This window comes from Oncorhynchus gorbuscha, linkage group LG02 (genome assembly GCF_021184085.1).
Source record: "Oncorhynchus gorbuscha isolate QuinsamMale2020 ecotype Even-year linkage group LG02, OgorEven_v1.0, whole genome shotgun sequence".
Lineage (NCBI taxonomy): Eukaryota > Metazoa > Chordata > Actinopteri > Salmoniformes > Salmonidae > Oncorhynchus > Oncorhynchus gorbuscha.
The window spans coordinates 110,391,943-110,412,158 of NC_060174.1; the positions used below are offsets into that span (position 1 = coordinate 110,391,943).

At 44.1% G+C, this 20,216-nt stretch overlaps 2 protein-coding genes across 6 annotated transcripts in view; one reads left to right on the forward strand and one right to left on the reverse strand.

The window, feature by feature from the left end:
* LOC124015538 (cell adhesion molecule 2-like) overlaps positions 1 to 20,216 on the reverse strand; it is a 946,327-nt gene that overhangs the window by 566,915 nt on the left and 359,196 nt on the right. The gene's annotated exons all lie outside the window — the stretch shown is intronic.
* The window catches only part of LOC124015520 (multidrug and toxin extrusion protein 1-like), a 67,330-nt gene that overhangs the window by 31,116 nt on the left and 15,998 nt on the right, over positions 1 to 20,216 (forward strand). For both annotated transcript variants that reach the window (XM_046330793.1, XM_046330784.1), the window contains 4 exons: positions 2,923 to 3,031; positions 7,369 to 7,444; positions 9,232 to 9,301; positions 10,202 to 10,334. In XM_046330793.1, the coding sequence (XP_046186749.1) occupies positions 2,923 to 3,031; positions 7,369 to 7,444; positions 9,232 to 9,301; positions 10,202 to 10,334 (388 nt within the window). The remainder of the gene's footprint in view (positions 1 to 2,922; positions 3,032 to 7,368; positions 7,445 to 9,231; positions 9,302 to 10,201; positions 10,335 to 20,216) is intronic.

Sequence of the window (20,216 nt, forward strand, 5' to 3'; positions counted from 1 at the left end):
GATAATATACACCAGAGATACAACAGGTAGAGTATACACCAGGGATAGTATACACCAGGGATAATATACACCAGGTATAGTATACACCAGGTATAGTATACACCAGGGATACAACAGGTAGAGTATACACCAGGGATAGTATACACCAGGGATAATATACACCAGAGATACAACAGGTAGAGTATACACCAGGGATAGTATACACCAGGGATAATATACACCAGGTATAGTATACACCAGGTATAGTATACACCAGAGATACAACAGGTAGAGTATACACCAGGGATAGTATACACCAGGGATAATATACACCAGGTATAGTATACACCAGGTATAGTATACACCAGGGATAGTATACACCAGGGATAGTATACACCAGGGATAGTATACACCAGGTATAATATACACCAGGTATAGTATACAACAGGGATAGTATACACCAGGTATAGTATACACCAGGTAGAGTATACACCAGGGATAGTATACACCAGGGATAATATACACCAGGTATAGTATACACCAGGTATAGTATACACCAGGGATACAACAGGTAGAGTATACACCAGGGATAGTATACACCAGGGATAATATACACCAGAGATACAACAGGTAGAGTATACACCAGGGATAGTATACACCAGGGATAATATACACCAGGTATAGTATACACCAGGTATAGTATACACCAGAGATACAACAGGTAGAGTATACACCAGGGATAATATACACCAGGTATAGTATACACCAGGTATAGTATACACCAGAGATACAACAGGTAGAGTATACACCAGGGATAGTATACACCAGGTATAGTATACACCAGGGATAGTATACACCAGGGATAGTATACAACAGGGATAGTATACACCAGGTATAGTATACACCAGGTATAATATACACCAGGTATAGTATACAACAGGGATAGTATACACCAGGTATAGTATACACCAGGAATAGTATACACCAGGGATAGTATACACCAGGTATAGTATACAACAGGGATAATATACAACAGGTATAGTATACACCAGGTATAGTATACAACAGGTATAATATACACCAGGTATAGTATACAACAGGTATAATATACACCAGGTATAGTATACACCAGGGATACAACAGGGATAATATACAACAGGTATAGTATACAACAGGGATAATATACACCAGGGATACAACAGGGATAATATACAACAGGTACAGTATACAACAGGTATAATATACACCAGGGATAGTATACACCAGGTATAGTATACACCAGGTATAGTATACACCAGGTATAATATACACCAGGTATAGTATACACCAGGGATACAACAGGGATAATATACAACAGGTATAGTATACAACAGGGATAATATACACCAGGGATACAACAGGGATAATATACACCAGGGATAGTATACAACAGGGATAATATACACCAGGGATAGTATACAACAGGAATAGTATACACCAGGTATAGTATATACCAGGTATAATATACACCAGGTATAATATACAACAGGAATAGTATACACCAGGTATAATATACACCAGGTATAATATACAACAGGAATAGTATACACCAGGGATAGTATACACCAGGTATAGTATACACCAGGGATAATATACACCAGGGATAATATACACCAGGGATAATATACACCAGGGATAATATACACCAGGGATAATATACACCAGGGATAATATACACCAGGGATAGTATACACCAGGTATAGTATACACCAGGTATAGTATACACCAGGTATAATATACACCAGGGATAATATACACCAGGGATAGTATACACCAGGTATAGTATACACCAGGTATAGTATACACCAGGTATAATATACACCAGGGATAATATACACCAGGGATAGTATACACCAGGTATAGTATACACCAGGTATAGTATACACCAGGTATAGTATACACCAGGTATAGTATACACCAGAGATACAACAGGTATAGTATACACCAGGTATAGTATACACCAGGTATAGTATACACCAGGTATAGTATACACCAGGTATAGTATACACCAGGTATAATATACACCAGGTATAGTATACACCAGGTATAATATACACCAGGTATAGTATACACCAGGGATACAACAGGGATAATATACAACAGGTATAGTATACAACAGGGATAATATACACCAGGGATACAACAGGGATAATATACACCAGGTATAGTATACACCAGGTATAGTATACACCAGGTATAGTATACACCAGGTATAGTATACACCAGGTATAGTATACACCAGGTATAGTATACACCAGGTATAGTATACACCAGGTATAGTATACACCAGGTATAATATACACCAGGTATAGTATACACCAGGTATAATATACACCAGGTATAGTATACACCAGGTATAATATACACCAGGTATAGTATACACCAGGTATAGTATACACCAGGTATAGTATACACCAGGTATAGTATACACCAGGTATAGTATACACCAGGTATAGTATACACCAGGTATAATATACACCAGGTATAGTATACAACAGGTATAATATACACCAGGTATAGTATACACCAGGTATAATATACACCAGGGATAGTATACACCAGGTATAATATACACCAGGTATAATATACACCAGGGATGGACAATGCTAGAGCAACAGTGGGGTCCTTGTCCAGTTCCCTCTAGGTGCCCATGCCGCTGCCTGTGTGGTGACTAACTGTGGGGTCCATGCCTGTGTGGTAACTAACTGTGGGGTCCTTGTCCAGTTCCCTCTAGGTGCCCATGCCGCTGCCTGTGTGGTGACTAACTGTGGGGTCCATGCCTGTGTGGTAACTAACTGTGGGGTCCTTGTCCAGTTCCCTCTAGGTGCCCATGCCGCTGCCTGTGTGGTGACTAACTGTGGGGTCCATGCCTGTGTGGTAACTAACTGTGGGGTCCTTGTCCAGTTCCCTCTAGGTGTCCATGCCGCTGCCTGTGTACGGGTGGGGAACGCTCTGGGAGCAGGAGACACCTCCAGGGCTCTACTCACCTGCAAAGTAGCCCTGATGCTCTCAGGTAAAACCATGCTTCGCATTATGTTGTTAATTTGCTGGATCGATTTTTTTTTATGACCTTTTATTTATTTAGTTTTTTCTCATGTCTTTTTCAAGAGAGACCTGGCTCAAAAAGCAGCAGGGGGAACAAAGTTTCAGACAAAACAATCTACATACTTTACTAACACAAAAAAAAAAAATATAGACACACATATAGTACACCAATTACATATTACGTTAAAAAAACACGAATGTGATGACTTAAAAACAGCTGCCCTTAAGACACTCTTCTATGATATTTACATTGATCAAGTGCTTAAACTTAAAAATGTTCAGGAGAGAATTCCAGGACCACGGAGCTGAGTAACTAAAATGATTTCTACCATGACCTGTTCTAATTCTTGACACTGTTAGAAGAAAATATTGGCGGGAACTGGAACACGCTGTCGTATACCCGTTGATCCAGAGCATTCCAAACATGCTCAAAGAGATGTCTGCTCAGTATGCAGACCATGGAAGAACTGGGACATTTTCAGCTTCCAGGAATTGTGTCCAGATCCTGAAAAATGGACATACTAACAACCTCTCTAAAACAACTTTGGAAGCGGCTTATGGTAGTGAAGTTAACGTTTAATCCTCTGGCAACAGCTCCAGTGGACATTCCTGCAGTCAGTATGCCAACTGCACGCTCCCTCAAATCTGGAGACATCTGTGGCAATGTCTTGTGTGACAAAACTGCACATTTTAAAGTGGCCTTGTATTGTTCCCAGCACAAAACAGTTTTTGTGTTGACTGACCATGTCTTAAAGTAATGATGGACTGTCGTTTCTCTTTGCTTATTTGAGCTGTTCTTGCCAGGATATGGAATTTGTCTTTTATCAAATAGAGCTATCTTCTGTATACCACCTCTACCTTGTCACAACACAACTGACAAAAGCACAATGTTCAATAATCTGAGAACAGCGTTCAGCCACAAAAGCAGGCCATACAGTTACCCGCCAAGTTGTGGAGTCAACAAAAGTCATAAATAGCATTATAAATCTTCACTTACCTTTAATGATCTTCGTCAGAATGCACTCCCAGGACTCCCGCAAGAAATGTTTCTTTTGTTCGATTACTTCCATATTTATGTCCAAATACCTCCGTTTTGTTTGCATATTTAGTTCACTATTCCAAAGGCACAATGTGCGAGCACAAACTCCAGACGAAAAGTCAAAAGATCTCTGTTACAGTTTGTAGAAACATGTCAAACAGTGTTTACAATCAAGCCTTAGGGTCCTTTTATAATAAATCTTCAATAATATTCCATCTGGACCATCTGTATTCAATACAGAGGAAAGAGAAGGAACGACGCGCCCACATGACCACGCAGTCAACAACTGATTGGCCACAGCCTAGTCCACTTGTTGAAACAGCTCTTATTCGACCACCTTCCACAATAGAAGCCTCAAACAACTTTCCAAAGACTGTTGACATCTGCTGGAAGCCTTGGGAAGTGCAATCTGGCCCCATAGACACAGCATATTGGACAGGCAATCATTTAAATGAAACTACAAACCTCAGATTTCCCACTTCCTGGTTGGATTTGTCTCAGGTTTTCGCCTGCCATATGAGTTCTGTTATTACTCACAGACATCATTCAAACAGTTTTAGAAACTTCAGAGTGTTTTCTATCCAATACTACTAATAATATGCATGTATTCACACCTGGCACAGAGTAGCAGGCAGTTTACTCTGGGCACCTTATTCATCCGACCATGGCCTAATAGTCCTCACCCTGATCCCCACATAACTGAGGGGCAGCTCGGGACCGAGGGGCAGCTCGGGACAGAGGGGCAGCTCGGGACAGAGGGGCAGCTCGGGACAGAGGGGCAACTCAGGATAGAGGGGCATCTCAGGACAGCAGGGCAGCTCAGGACAGAGGGGCATCTCAGGACAGAGGGGCAGCCCGGGACAGAGGGGCAGCTCGGGACAGAAGGGCAGCTCGGGACAGAAGGGCAGCTCGGGACAGAGGGGCAGCTCGGGACAGAGGGGCAGCTCGGGACAGAGGGGCAGCCCGGGACCGAAGCAGCCCAGTACTGAGGGGAAGCCCGGTACTGAGAGGGAGCCCAGTACAGAGAGGAAGCCTAGTACTGAAAGGAAGCTCAATACTGAGAGGAAGCTCAGGCAGGTAGTAGGCTCCGGTAAATCCTGGCTGGCTGGTGGACCTGGATGATTAAGGTTGTCTGGCCGATCTAGAAGATCTTGGCAGACTGGCACTTCTGGCGGATCCTGGCAGACTGGCACTTCTGGCGGATCCTGGCAGACTGGTGACGCTGGGCCGACTGGCAGCGCTGGGCAGACAGGAGACTCCGGCAGCGCAGGAGAGGAGAACGGCTCTGGCTGCGCTGAACAGGCGGGAGACTCCAACAGTGCAGGAGAGGAGAAAAGCTCTGGCTGCGCTGAACAGGCGAGGCGCACTGGACGCACTGGGCCGACTGGGAGCACTGGTGGCGCTGGACAGACAGGAGACTCCGGCAGCGCAGGAGAGGAGAAAGGCTCTGGCTGCGCTAAACAGGCGGGAGACTCCGATAGCGCAGGAGAAGAGAACAGCTCTGGTTGCGCTAAACAAGCGGGAGACTCCGGCAGCGCAGGAGGGGAGAAAAGCACTGGCTGCGCTGAACAGGCGAGGCGCACTGGAGGCCTGGTGCGTGGTGCTGGAACTGGTGGTACTGGCGCGAGGACACGCACAGGAAGCCTGGTGCGGGGAGCTGCTACCGGAGGACTGGTGTGTATAGGTGGCTCTGGATAGACCGGACCGTGCAGGCGCATTGGAGCTCTTGAGCACCGAGCCTGCCCAAGCTTACCTGGCTCGATGCCCACTCTAGCCCGGCCAATAGGAAGGGCTGGTATGAGTCGCAGCTGGCTCTGCACCTGCACTGGAAACACTGTGCGCTCCATAGCATAACACGGTGCCTGCCCGGTCTCTCTAGCCCAACGGTGAGCACAGGGAGTATGCGCAGGTTTCCTACCTGGCATAACTATTCTTCCTTTTAGCCCCCCCCCAATACATTTTTTGGGGTGACTTTCCGGTTTCCAACCGCATCGCAGTGCTGCCTCCTCATACTCACGCCTCTCCGCTTTAGCTACTTCTATTTCCTCCTTGGGACGGCGATATTCTCCCGGCTGCGCCCAGGGTCCTTTTCCGTCTAATATCATCTCCCAAGACCAGAAGTCCTCATATTGCTGCTCCTCACAATTAACAGGGAGAGTAGGCTCAGGTCTGACTCCTGACTCTGCCACTCTCTCTCTGCGCTTTCCCCGTTACCTACGGTTTTCGCTCTGTATAGCCGTGCTTTCCTTTTCGATTCCATCCGTGTATAGCCCTCTTCACATTGCTGTAGGGAATCCCAGGCGGGCTCCTGCACTCTCTGGGTCAGCCGCCCACCTGTCGATTTTTTCCCACGTCTTATAATCCCTGCTTCTGCCATCCATAGCTTCCTCCTTTAGCTCCTGCCAGTTCACACGCTGCTCGGTCTGTGAATGGTGGGCAATTCTGTAATGTAGTTAGTCTGTTGTTTGAAGTGAGTCAGACCGAAATGCAGCGTGTAGGTTACTCATGACTTTTAATGAAGAAAATAGCGGTACATGAAATAACTGAAAATACGAAAACAACAAACAAGTGAAACTAATACAGCCTATCTGGTGACTAACACAGAGACAGGTGCAATCGCCCACGAAATACAACGCGCACTCAAGCTACCTAAATACGGTTCCCAATCCGAGACAACTAGAATCAGCTGACTCCAATTAGGAATCGCCTCAGGCAGCCAAGCCTAACTAGACACACCCCTACTAATACACACTCCCAATTAATACAAACCCCAATACGAAAATACAACATATAAACCCATGTCACACCCTGGCCTACCCAAACATATAACAAAAACACAAGATACAATGACCAAGGCGTGACACCCTGTCACCAAGAAGTTTTAAGAAGTAAAGAAATTGCACATATTAACTTTTAGCACCTGTGAATTGAAATGCCTCATGAAGCTGGTTAAGAGAATGCAAAGAGTGTGCAAAGCAAAGGGTGGCTTTGAAGAATCTAAAGAATCTAAGAATCTAAGAATCTTTGAAGAATCTAAAATCTAAAAATCTATTTTGATTTGTTTAACACTGTTTTGGTTACAAAATGATTTCATATGTGTTATTTCATGTCTTCACTAGTATTCCACAATGTGGAAAATAGTAAAAAAATAAATTTAAAAAATAAAACTTTGAATGTGTGTCCAAACCTTTGACCTGTACTGTATATTGTTTTATATATTGTTGTATATATTATTAATATAGTTGTGTGTGTTTTTTGTGGTGTAGGGGTGCTGGCTGTGTTCCAGGGTATTGCCATCGGTAGCTCCAGGCATGTGTTAGCCTACATCTTCACCTCAGACCAGTGAGTGTTAGACAATATATAATTTATTATTAATAGGCTCCAGGCATGTGTTAGCCTACATCTTCACCTCAGACCAGTGAGTGTTAGACAATATATCATTTATTATTAATAGACCAGTGTGGTCTGAAATGATTGAAACCCTTGTGATGAGTAAAAAGTATTGTAATGAATATAGAATTCATGTACATAGCTACATAGTATGGACCAAAACATTGGGAGATTATATTATTTTCAAATCAAATGTTATTAATCACATGATTGATTAATAACAGGTGTGAACAAACAGCGAAATGCTTACAGCCCTTCCCAACAATGCAGAGAGAGAGAAAATAATATGTAAATAGTGGCAGGAGGAATATGTGGATGTGAAGGTCTACAGGGATATGCACATATCGGCAGGGATAAAGGATAGATAATAGACAGTAACAGCAGTATACTGTAGGTAGGGGTAAAGGATAGATAATAGACAGTAACAGCAGTATACTGTAGGTAGGGGTAAAGGATAGATAATAGACAGTAACAGCAGTATACTGTAGGTAGGGGTAAAGGATAGATAATAGACAGTAACAGCAGTATACTGCAGGTAGGGGTAAAGGATAGATAATAGACAGTAACAGCAGTATACTGTAGGTAGGGGTAAAGGATAGATAATAGACAGTAACAGCATTATACTGTAGGTAGGGGTAAAGGATAGATAATAGACAGTAACAGCAGTATATTGTAGGTAGGGGTAAAGGATAGATAATAGACAGTAACAGCAGTATACTGTAGGTAGGGGTAAAGGATAGATAATAGACAGTAACAGCAGTATACTGTAGGTAGGGGTAAAGGATAGATAATAGACAGTAACAGCAGTATACTGTAGGTAGGATAGATAATAGACAGTAACAGCAGTATACTGTAGGTAGGATAGATAATAGACAGTAACAGCAGTATACTGTAGGTAGGATAGATAATAGACAGTAACAGCAGTATACTGTAGGTAGGATAGATAATAGACAGTAACAGCAGTATACTGTAGGTAGGGGTAAAGGATAGATAATAGACAGCAGTATACTGTAGGTAGGGGTAAAGGATAGATAATAGACAGTAACAGCAGTATACTGTAGGTAGGGGTAAAGGATAGATAATAGACAGTAACAGCAGTATACTGTAGGTAGGGGTAAAGGATAGATAATAGACAGTAACAGCAGTATACTGTAGGTATGATAGATAATAGACAGTAACAGCAGTATACTGTAGGTAGGGGTAAAGGATAGATAATAGACAGTAACAGCAGTATACTGTAGGTAGGATAGATAATAGACAGTAACAGCAGTATACTGTAGGTAGGGGTATAGGATAGATAATAGACAGTAACAGCAGTATACTGTAGGTAGGGGTAAAGGATAGATAATAGACAGTAACAGCAGTATACTGTAGGTAGGGGTATAGGATAGATAATAGACAGTAACAGCAGTATACTATAGGTAGGGGTAAAGGATAGATAATAGACAGTAGACTTGTGGGAGGAGTGCTGATGAGTCGCCCACTGTATGAGCATTTGGTAGCCTGTTTGTGTCCAGACTGGGAATAAATCCGCACACAATGCATCCCTGACCAGCTTCTGAAGTGGTCTGCAGATCTGAACACAATCAGACCACAAAGTCACTTTTGACCCGTCTTTTCAATTTGATCTTCATGTTCTGATAGCAGAAGTTGCATGGAAGTGTCAAGTGTAGACAGGACCTGAGTGATCTCTCAGTAGTTACCAGTCCCCCTCCTGAGTCCTGTCCTGTCCTCTCCAGAGCCATAGTGGACAACGTGTCAGTGAACCTGGGGCTCTACACCTTCATACAGTTCTTTGATGCTCTACTGGTGAGTACCTTTACTGGTGAGTACCTCTACTGGTGAGTACCTTTACTGGTGAGTACCTTTACTGGTGAGTACCTCTACTGGTGAGTACCTCTACTGGTGAGTACCTTTACTCGTGAGTACCTTTACTGGTGAGTACCTTTACTGGTGAGTACCTCTACTGGTGAGTACCTCTACTGGTGAGTACCTTTACTGGTGAGTACTTGTACTGGTGAGTACCTTTACTGGTGAGTACCTTTACTGGTGAGTACCTGTACTGGTGTGTACCTTTACTGGTGAGTACCTTTACTGGTGAGTACCTCTACTAGTGAGTACCTCTACTGGTGAGTACCTCTACTAGTGAGTACCTCTACTGGTGAGTACCTTTACTGGTGAGTACCTGCACAGGTCAGTACCTTTACTGGTGAGTACCTTTACTGGTGAGTACCTTTACTGGTGAGTACCTCTACTGGTGAGTACCTCTACTGGTGAATACCTTTACTGGTGAGTACCTGGGTCTCTACACATTCATACAGTTGTATCTACTGGTGAGTACCTGGGCCCCTACACCATTCATACAGTTATCTCTACTGGTGAGTACCTGGGCCCCTACACCATTCATACAGTTATCTCTACTGGTGAGTACCTGGGTCCCTACACCATTCATACAGTTATCTCTAATGGTGAGTACCTGGGTCCCTACACCATTCATACAGTTATCTCTACTGGTGAGTACCTGGGTCCCTACACCATTCATACAGTTAATATTAATAATAATAAGTTGTCTCTACTGGTGAGTCTAACCAGTGTGTGTGTGTGTGTGTGTGTGTGTGTGTGTGTGTGTGTGTGTGTGTGTGTGTGTGTGTGTGTGTGTGTGTGTGTGTGTGTGTGTGTGTGTGTGTGTGTGTGTGTGTGTGTGTGTAGTGTGTGTGCTCAGGTATCCTGGTTGGAGCAGGAAAACAGAAGATAGCTGCGCTGTCTAACCTGGTCTCATACTATTGCATTGGCCTTCCGGTCGGCATCGCTTTGATGTTCGCTGCTAAGCTCAGGATACTAGGTATCCTGACCTCTACCTCTACCACAACCTCTATCTCTACTACACCTATCCTGACCTCTACCTCTACCACAACCTCTATCTCTACCACAACCTCTATCTCTACCACAACCTCTACCTCTACCACAACCTCTATTTCTACCACAACCTCTATCTCTACCACAACCTCTACCTCTACCACAACCTCTACCTCTACCACAACCTCTACCTCTACCACAAACTCTATCTCTACCACAACCTCTATCTCTACTATGTCTATCCTGACCTCTACCTCTACCACAACCTCTACCTCTACCACAACCTCTATCTCTACTATGTCTATCCTGACCTCTACCTCTACCTCTACCACAACCTCAATCTCTACCACAACCTCTACCTCTACCACAACCTCTATCTCTACTACATCTATCCTGATCTCTACCTCTACCTCTACCTCTACCACAACCTCTATCTCTACTACGTCTATCCTGACCTCTACCTCTACCACTACCTCTACCACAACCTCTATCTCTACTACATCTATCCTGACCTCTACCTCTACCACTACCTCTACCACAACCTCTATCTCTAATATGTCTATCCTGACCTCTACCTCTACCACAACCTCTATCTCTACCACAACCTCTATCTCTACTACGTCTATCCTGACCTCTACCTCTACCACAAACTCTATTTCTACCACAACCTCTATCTCTACTACGTCTATCCTGACCTCTACTTCTACCACAATCTCAATCTCTACCACAACCTCTATCTCTACTACATCTATCCTGACCTCTACCTCTACCACTACCTCTACCACAACCTCTATCTCTAATACGTCTATCCTGACCTCTACCTCTACCACAACCTCTATCTCTACCACAACCTCTATCTCTACTACGTCTATCCTGACCTCTATCTCTACCACAACCTCTATTTCTACCACAACCTCTATCTCTACTACGTCTATCCTGACCTCTACTTCTACCACAATCTCAATCTCTACCACAACCTCTATCTCTACTAAGTCTATCCTGACCTCTATCTCTACCACAACCTCTTTCTCTACTACATCTATCCTGATCTCTACCTCTACCACTACCTCTACCACAACCTCTATCTCTAATACGTCTATCCTGACCTCTACCTCTACCACAACCTCTATCTCTACCACAACCTCTATCTCTACTACGTCTATCCTGACCTCTACCTCTACCACAACCTCTATTTCTACCACAACCTCTATCTCTACTACGTCTATCCTGACCTCTACTTCTACCACAATCTCAATCTCTACCACAACCTCTATCTCTACTACATCTATCCTGACCTCTACCTCTACCCCAAGCTCTATCTCTACCACAACCGCTATCTCTACTACGTCCTCTATCTCTACTACGTCTATCCTGACCTCTACCTCTACCACAACCTCAATCTCTACCACAACCTCTATTTCTACTATGTCTATCCTGACCTCTACCTCTACCACAACCTCTATCTCTACCACAACCTCTATCTCTACTACATCTATCCTGACCTCTACCTCTGCCTCTACCTCTACCTCTACCACAACCTCTATCTCTACCACAACCTCTACCTCTACCACAACCTCTATCTCTACCACAACCTCTATCTCTACCATGTCTATCCTGACCTCTACCTCTACCACAACCTCTATCTCTACCACAACCTCTACCTCTACCACAACCTCTATCTCTAATACGTCTATCCTGACCTCTACCTCTACCACTACATCTACCACAACCTCTATCTCTACTACATCTATCCTGACCTCTACCTCTACCACTACCTCTACCACAACCTCTATCTCTAATATGTCTATCCTGACCTCTACCTCTACCACAACCTCTATCTCTACCACAACCTCTATCTCTACTACGTCTATCCTGACCTCTACCTCTACCACAACCTCTATTTCTACCACAACCTCTATCTCTACTACGTCTATCCTGACCTCTACTTCTACCACAATCTCAATCTCTACCACAACCTCTATCTCTACTACATCTATCCTGACCTCTACCTCTACCACTACCTCTACCACAACCTCTATCTCTAATACGTCTATCCTGACCTCTACCTCTACCACAACCTCTATCTCTACCACAACCTCTATCTCTACTACGTCTATCCTGACCTCTACCTCTACCACAACCTCTATTTCTACCACAACCTCTATCTCTACTACGTCTATCCTGACCTCTACTTCTACCACAATCTCAATCTCTACCACAACCTCTATCTCTACTATGTCTATCCTGACCTCTACCTCTACCACAACCTCTATCTCTACCACAACCTCTATCTCTACTACATCTATCCTGACCTCTACCTCTACCACTACCTCTACCACAACCTCTATCTCTAATACGTCTATCCTGACCTCTACCTCTACCACAACCTCTATCTCTACCACAACCTCTATCTCTACTACGTCTATCCTGACCTCTACCTCTACCACAACCTCTATTTCTACCACAACCTCTATCTCTACTATGTCTATCCTGACCTCTACCTCTACCACAACCTCTACCTCTACCACAACCTCTATATCTACTACGTCTATCCTGACCTCTACCTCTACCACAACCTCTATCTCTACCACAACCTCTTTCTCTACTACATCTATCCTGACCTCTACCTCTGCCTCTACCTCTACCTCTACCACAACCTCTATCTCTACCACAACCTCTACCTCTACCACAACCTCTATCTCTACCACAACCTCTATCTCTACTACATCTATCCTGACCTCTACCTCTGCCTCTACCTCTACCTCTACCACAACCTCTATCTCTACCACAACCTCTACCTCTACCACAACCTCTATCTCTACCACAACCTCTATCTCTACCATGTCTATGCTGACCTCTACCTCTACCACAACCTCTATCTCTACCACAACCTCTACCTCTACCACAACCTCAATCTCTACCACAACCTCTATCTCTACTATGTCTATCCTGACCTCTACCTCTGCGTCTACCTCTACCTCTACCTCTACCTCTACCTCTACCTCTACCTCTACCTCTACCACAACCTCTATCTCTACCACAACCTCTATCTCTACCACAACCTCTATCTCTACCACAACCTCTATCTCTACCACAATCTCTACCTCTACCACAACCTCTATTTCTACCACAAGCTCTATCTCTACCACAACCTCTACCTCTACCACAACCTCTACCTCTACCACAACCTCTACTTCTACCACAAACTCTATCTCTACCACAATCCCTATCTCTACTATGTCTATCCTGACCTCTACCTCTACCACAACCTCTATCTCTACTATGTCTATCCTGACCTCTACCTCTACCTCTACCACAACCTCAAACTCTACCACAACCTCTATCTCTACCACAACCTCTATCTCTACTACGTCTATCCTGACCTCTACCTCTACCACAACCTCAATCTCTACCACAACCTCTATCTCTACTACATCTATCCTGACCTCTATCTCTACCACAACCTCTATCTCTACTACGTCTATCCTGACCTCTACCTCTACCACAACCTCTATCTCTACCACAACCTCTATCTCTACTACGTCTATCCTGACCTCTACCTCTACCACAACCCCTATCTCTACTACGTCTATCCTGACCTCTACCTCTACCACAACCTCAATCTCTACCACAACCTCTATCTCTACTACATCTATCCTGACCTCTATCTCTACCACAATCTCTATCTCTACTACGTCTATCCTGACCTCTACCTCTACCACAACCTCTATCTCTACAACACCCTCTATCTCTACTATGTCTATCCTGATCTCTACCTCTACCACAACCTCTATCTCTACCACAACCTCTATCTCTACTATGTCTATCCTGACCTCTACCTCTACCACAACCTCTATTTCTACCACAACCTCTATCTCTACTACGTCTATCCTGAACTCTACCTCTACCACAACCTCAATCTCTACCACAACCTCTATCTCTACCACAACCTCTACCTCTACCACAATCTCTATCTCTACCACAACCCCTATCTCTACTACATCTATCCTGACCTCTACCTCTGCGTCTAACTCTACCCCAACTCTACCTCTACCTCTACCTCTACCTCTACCACAACCTCTAACTCTACCACAACCTCTATCTCTACTATGTCTATCCTGACCTCTACCTCTACCACAACCTCTATCTCTACCACAACCTCTATCTCTACTACTTCTATCCTGACCTCTACCTCTACCACAACCTCTATCTCTACCACAACCTCTATCTCTACTACATCTATCCTAACCTCTACCTCTACCACAACCTCTATCTCTACTATGTCTATCCTGACCTCTACCTCTACCACAACCTCTATCTCTACTACGTCTATCCTGACCTCTACCTCTACCACAACCTCTACCTCTACCACAACCTCTATCTCTACTACATCTATCTTGACCTCTACCTCTACCACAACCTCTATCTCTACCACAACCTCTATCTATACTACATCTATCCTGACCTCTACCTCTGCCTCTACATCTACCTCTACCACAACCTCTATCTCTACCACAACCTCTATCTCTACTATGTCTATCCTGACCTCTACCTCTACCACAACCTCTATCTCTACCACAACCTCTATCTCTACTACGTCTATCCTGACCTCTACTTCTACCACAACCTCAATCTCTACCACAACCTCTATCTCTACTACATCTATCCTGACCGCTATCTCTACTACGTCCTCTATCTCTACTACATCTATCCTGAACTCTACCTCTACCACAACCTCAATCTCTACCACAACCTCTATCTCTACTATGTCTATCCTGACCTCTACCTCTACCTCTACCTCTACCTCTACCTCTACCTCTACCTCTACCACAACCTCTATCTCTACCACAACCTCTACCTCTACCACAACCTCTATCTCTACCACAACCTCTATCTCTACTACATATATCCTGACCTCTACCTCTGCGTCTAACTCTACCTCTACCTCTACCTCTACCTCTACCTCTACCTCTACCTCTACCTGTACCACAACCTCTAACTTTACCACAACCTCTATCTCTACTATGTCTATCCTGACCTCTACCTCTACCACAACCTCTATCTCTACCACAACCTCTATCTCTACTACTTCTATCCTGACCTCTACCTCTACCACAACCTCTATCTCTACCACAACCTCTATCTCTACTACGTCTATCCTGACCTCTACCTCTACCACAACCTCTATCTCTACTATGTCTATCCTGACCTCTACCTCTACCACAACCTCTATCTCTACTACATCTATCTTGACCTCTACCTCTACCACAACCTCTATCTCTACCACAACCTCTATCTATACTACATCTATCCTGACCTCTACCTCTGCTTCTACATCTACCTCTACCTCTATCTCTACCACAACCTCTATCTCTACTACGTCCTCTATCTCTACTACGTCTATCCTGACCTCTACCTCTACCTCTATCTCTAAATCTACCTCTACCACAACCTCTACCTCTACTACGTCTATCCTGACCTCTACCTCTATCTCTACTACGTCTATCCTGACCTCTACCTCTAACTCGATCTCTACCACAACCTCTATCTCTACCACAACCTCTATCTCTACTACGTCTATCCTGACCTCTACCTCTACCACAACCTCAATCTCTACCACAACCTCTATCTCTACTACATCTATCCTGATCTCTATCTCTACCACAACCTCTATCTCTACTACGTTTATCCTGACCTCTACCTCTACCACACCCTCTATCTCTACCACAACCTATATCTCTACCACAACCTCTATCCTGACCTCTACCTCTACCTATATCTCTACTACGTCTATCCTGACCTCTACCTCTACCTCTACCTCTACTACAACCTCTATCTCCAAATCTACCTCTACCACAACCTCTATCTCTACTACGTCTATCCTGACCTCTACCTCTACCTCTACCTCTACCTCTACCTCTACCTCTACCACAACCTCTATCTCTAAATCTACCACTACCACTACAACAACCTCTATCTCTAAATCTACCTCTACCTCTACCTCTACCACAACCTCTATCTCTACTACGTCTATCCTGACCTCTACCTCTACCTCTATCTCTACCTCTACCACAACCACTATCTCTACCACAACCTCTATCTCTACTACGTCTATCCTGACCTCTACCTCTACCTCTACCTCTACCTCTACCTCTACCTCTACCTCTACCACAACCTTTAACTCTACTATGTCTATCCTGACCTCTAAATCTACCTCTATTACATCTATCCTGAACTCTACCTCTAAATCTACCTCTACCACAACCTCCACCTCTAAATCTACCTCTACCACAACCGCTATCTCTACTACGTCTATCCTGACCTCTACCTCTACCACAACCTCTATCTCTACCACAACTTCTATCTCTACTACATCTATCCTGACCTCTACCTCTACCTCTACCACAACCTCTATATCTACTACGTCTATCCTGACCTCTATCTCTACCACAACCTCTATCTCTACCACAACCTCTATCTCTACTACGTCTATCCTGACCTCTACCACAACCTCTATCTCTACTACATCTATCCTGACCTCTACCTCTACCTCCTTCACAACCTCTATCTCTACCACAACCTCTATCTCTACTACATCTATCCTGATCTCTATCTCTACCACAACCTCTATCTCTACTACGTTTATCCTGACCTCTACCTCTACCACAACCTCTATTTCTACCACAAGCTCTATCTCTACTACGTCTATCCTGACCTCTACTTCTACCACAACCTCAATCTCTACCACAACCTCTATCTCTACCTCTACCACAACCTCTATCTCTACTATGTCTATCCTGACCTCTACCTCTACCTCTACCTCTACCTCTACCTCTACCTCTACCACAACCTCTATCTCTACTACGTCTATCCTGAACTCTACCTCTACCACAACCTCAATCTCTACCACAACCTCTATCTCTACTATGTCTATCCTGACCTCTACCTCTACCTCTACCTCTACCTCTACCTCTACCTCTACCTCTTCCTCTACCTCTACCTCTATCTCTACTACATCTATCTTGACCTCTACCTCTACCACAACCTCTATCTCTACCACAACCTCTATCTCTACTACGTCCTATATCTCTACTACGTCTATCCTGACCTCTACCTCTACCTCTATCTCTAAATCTACCTCTACCACAACCTCTACCTCTACTACGTCTATCCTGACCTCTACCTCTATCTCTACTACGTCTATCCTGACCTCTACCTCTAACTCGATCTCTACCACAACCTCTATCTCTACTACCTCTATCCTGACCTCTACCTCTACCACAACCTCTATCTCTACCACAACCTCTATCTCTACTACCTCTATCCTGACCTCTACCTCTACCTATATCTCTACTACGTCTATCCTGACCTCTATCTCTACCTCTACCTCTACCACAACCTCTATCTCTAAATCTACCTCTACCACAACCTCTATCTCTACTACGTCTATCCTGACCTCTACCTCTACCTCTACCTCTACCTCTACCACAACCTCTATCTCTAAATCTACCACTACCACTACAACAACCTCTATCTCTAAATCTACCTCTACCTCTACCACAACCTCTATCTCTACTACGTCTATCCTGACCTCTACCTCTACCTCTACCTCTACCACAACCTTTAACTCTACTATGTCTATCCTGACCTCTAAATCTACCTCTATTACATCTATCCTGAACTCTACCTCTAAATCTACCTCTACCACAACCTCCACCTCTAAATCTACCTCTACCACAACCGCTATCTCTACTACGTCTATCCTGACCTCTACCTCTACCACAACCTCTATCTCTACCACAACTTCTATCTCTACTACATCTATCCTGACCTCTACCTCTACCTCTACCACAACCTCTATATCTACTACGTCTATCCTGACCTCTATCTCTACCACAACCTCTATCTCTACCACAACCTCTATCTCTACTACGTCTATCCTGACCTCTACCACAACCTCTATCTCTACTACATCTATCCTGACCTCTACCTCTACCTCCTTCACAACCTCTATCTCTACCACAACCTCTATCTCTACTACATCTATCCTGATCTCTATCTCTACCACAACCTCTATCTCTACTACGTTTATCCTGACCTCTACCTCTACCACAACCTCTATTTCTACCACAACCTCTATCTCTACTACGTCTATCCTGACCTCTACTTCTACCACAACCTCAATCTCTACCACAACCTCTATCTCTACCTCTACCACAACCTCTATCTCTACTATGTCTATCCTGACCTCTACCTCTACCTCTACCTCTACCTCTACCTCTACCTCTACCTCTACCTCTACCTCTACCTCTACCTCTACCACAACCTCTATCTCTACTACGTCTATCCTGAACTCTACCTCTACCACAACCTCAATCTCTACCACAACCTCTATCTCTACTATGTCTATCCTGACCTCTACCTCTACCTCTACCTCTACCTCTACCTCTACCTCTACCTCTTCCTCTACCTCTACCTCTATCTCTACTACATCTATCTTGACCTCTACCTCTACCACAACCTCTATCTCTACCACAACCTATATCTCTACCACAACCTCTATCTCTACTACGTCCTATATCTCTACTACGTCTATCCTGACCTCTACCTCTACCTCTATCTCTAAATCTACCTCTACCACAACCTCTACCTCTACTACGTCTATCCTGACCTCTACCTCTATCTCTACTACGTCTATCCTGACCTCTACCTCTAACTCGAACTCTACCACAACCTCTATCTCTACTACCTCTATCCTGACCTCTACCTCTACCACAACCTCTATCTCTACCACAACCTCTATCTCTACTACCTCTATCCTGACCTCTACCTCTACCTATATCTCTACTACGTCTATCCTGACCTCTACCTCTACCTCTACCTCTACCACAACCTCTATCTCTAAATCTACCTCTACCACAACCTCTATCTCTACTACGTCTATCCTGACCTCTACCTCTACCTCTACCTCTACCTCTACCACAACCTCTATCTCTAAATCTACCACTACCACTACAACAACCTCTATCTCTAAATCTACCTCTACCTCTACCACAACCTCTATCTCTACTACGTCTATCCTGACCTCTACCTCTACCTCTATCTCTACCTCTACCACAACCACTATCTCTACCACAACCTCTATCTCTACTACGTCTATCCTGACCTCTACCTCTACCTCTACCTCTACCTCTACCACAACCTTTAACTCTACTATGTCTATCCTGACCTCTAAATCTACCTCTATTACATCTATCCTGAACTCTACCTCTAAATCTACCTCTACCACAACCTCCACCTCTAAATCTACCTCTACCACAACCGCTATCTCTACTACGTCTATCCTGACCTCTACCTCTACCACAACCTCTATCTCTACCACAACTTCTATCTCTACTACATCTATCCTGACCTCTACCTCTACCTCTACCACAACCTCTATATCTACTACGTCTATCCTGACCTCTATCTCTACCACAACCTCTATCTCTACCACAACCTCTATCTCTACCTCTACCACAACCTCCACCTCTAAATCTACCTCTACCACAACCTTTAACTCTACTATGTCTATCCTGACCTCTACATCTACCTCTATTACATCTATCCTGAACTCTACCTCTAAATCTACCTCTACCACAACCTCCACCTCTAAATCTACCTCTACCACAACCGCTATCTCTACTACGTCTATCCTGACCTCTACCACAACCTCTATCTCTACTACATCTATCCTGACCTCTACCTCTACCTCCTTCACAACCTCTATCTCTACCACAACCTCTATCTCTACTATGTCTATCCTGACCTCTCTCTACCTCTAAATCTACCTCCACCACTACCTCTATCTATATCTCTATACCTCCTA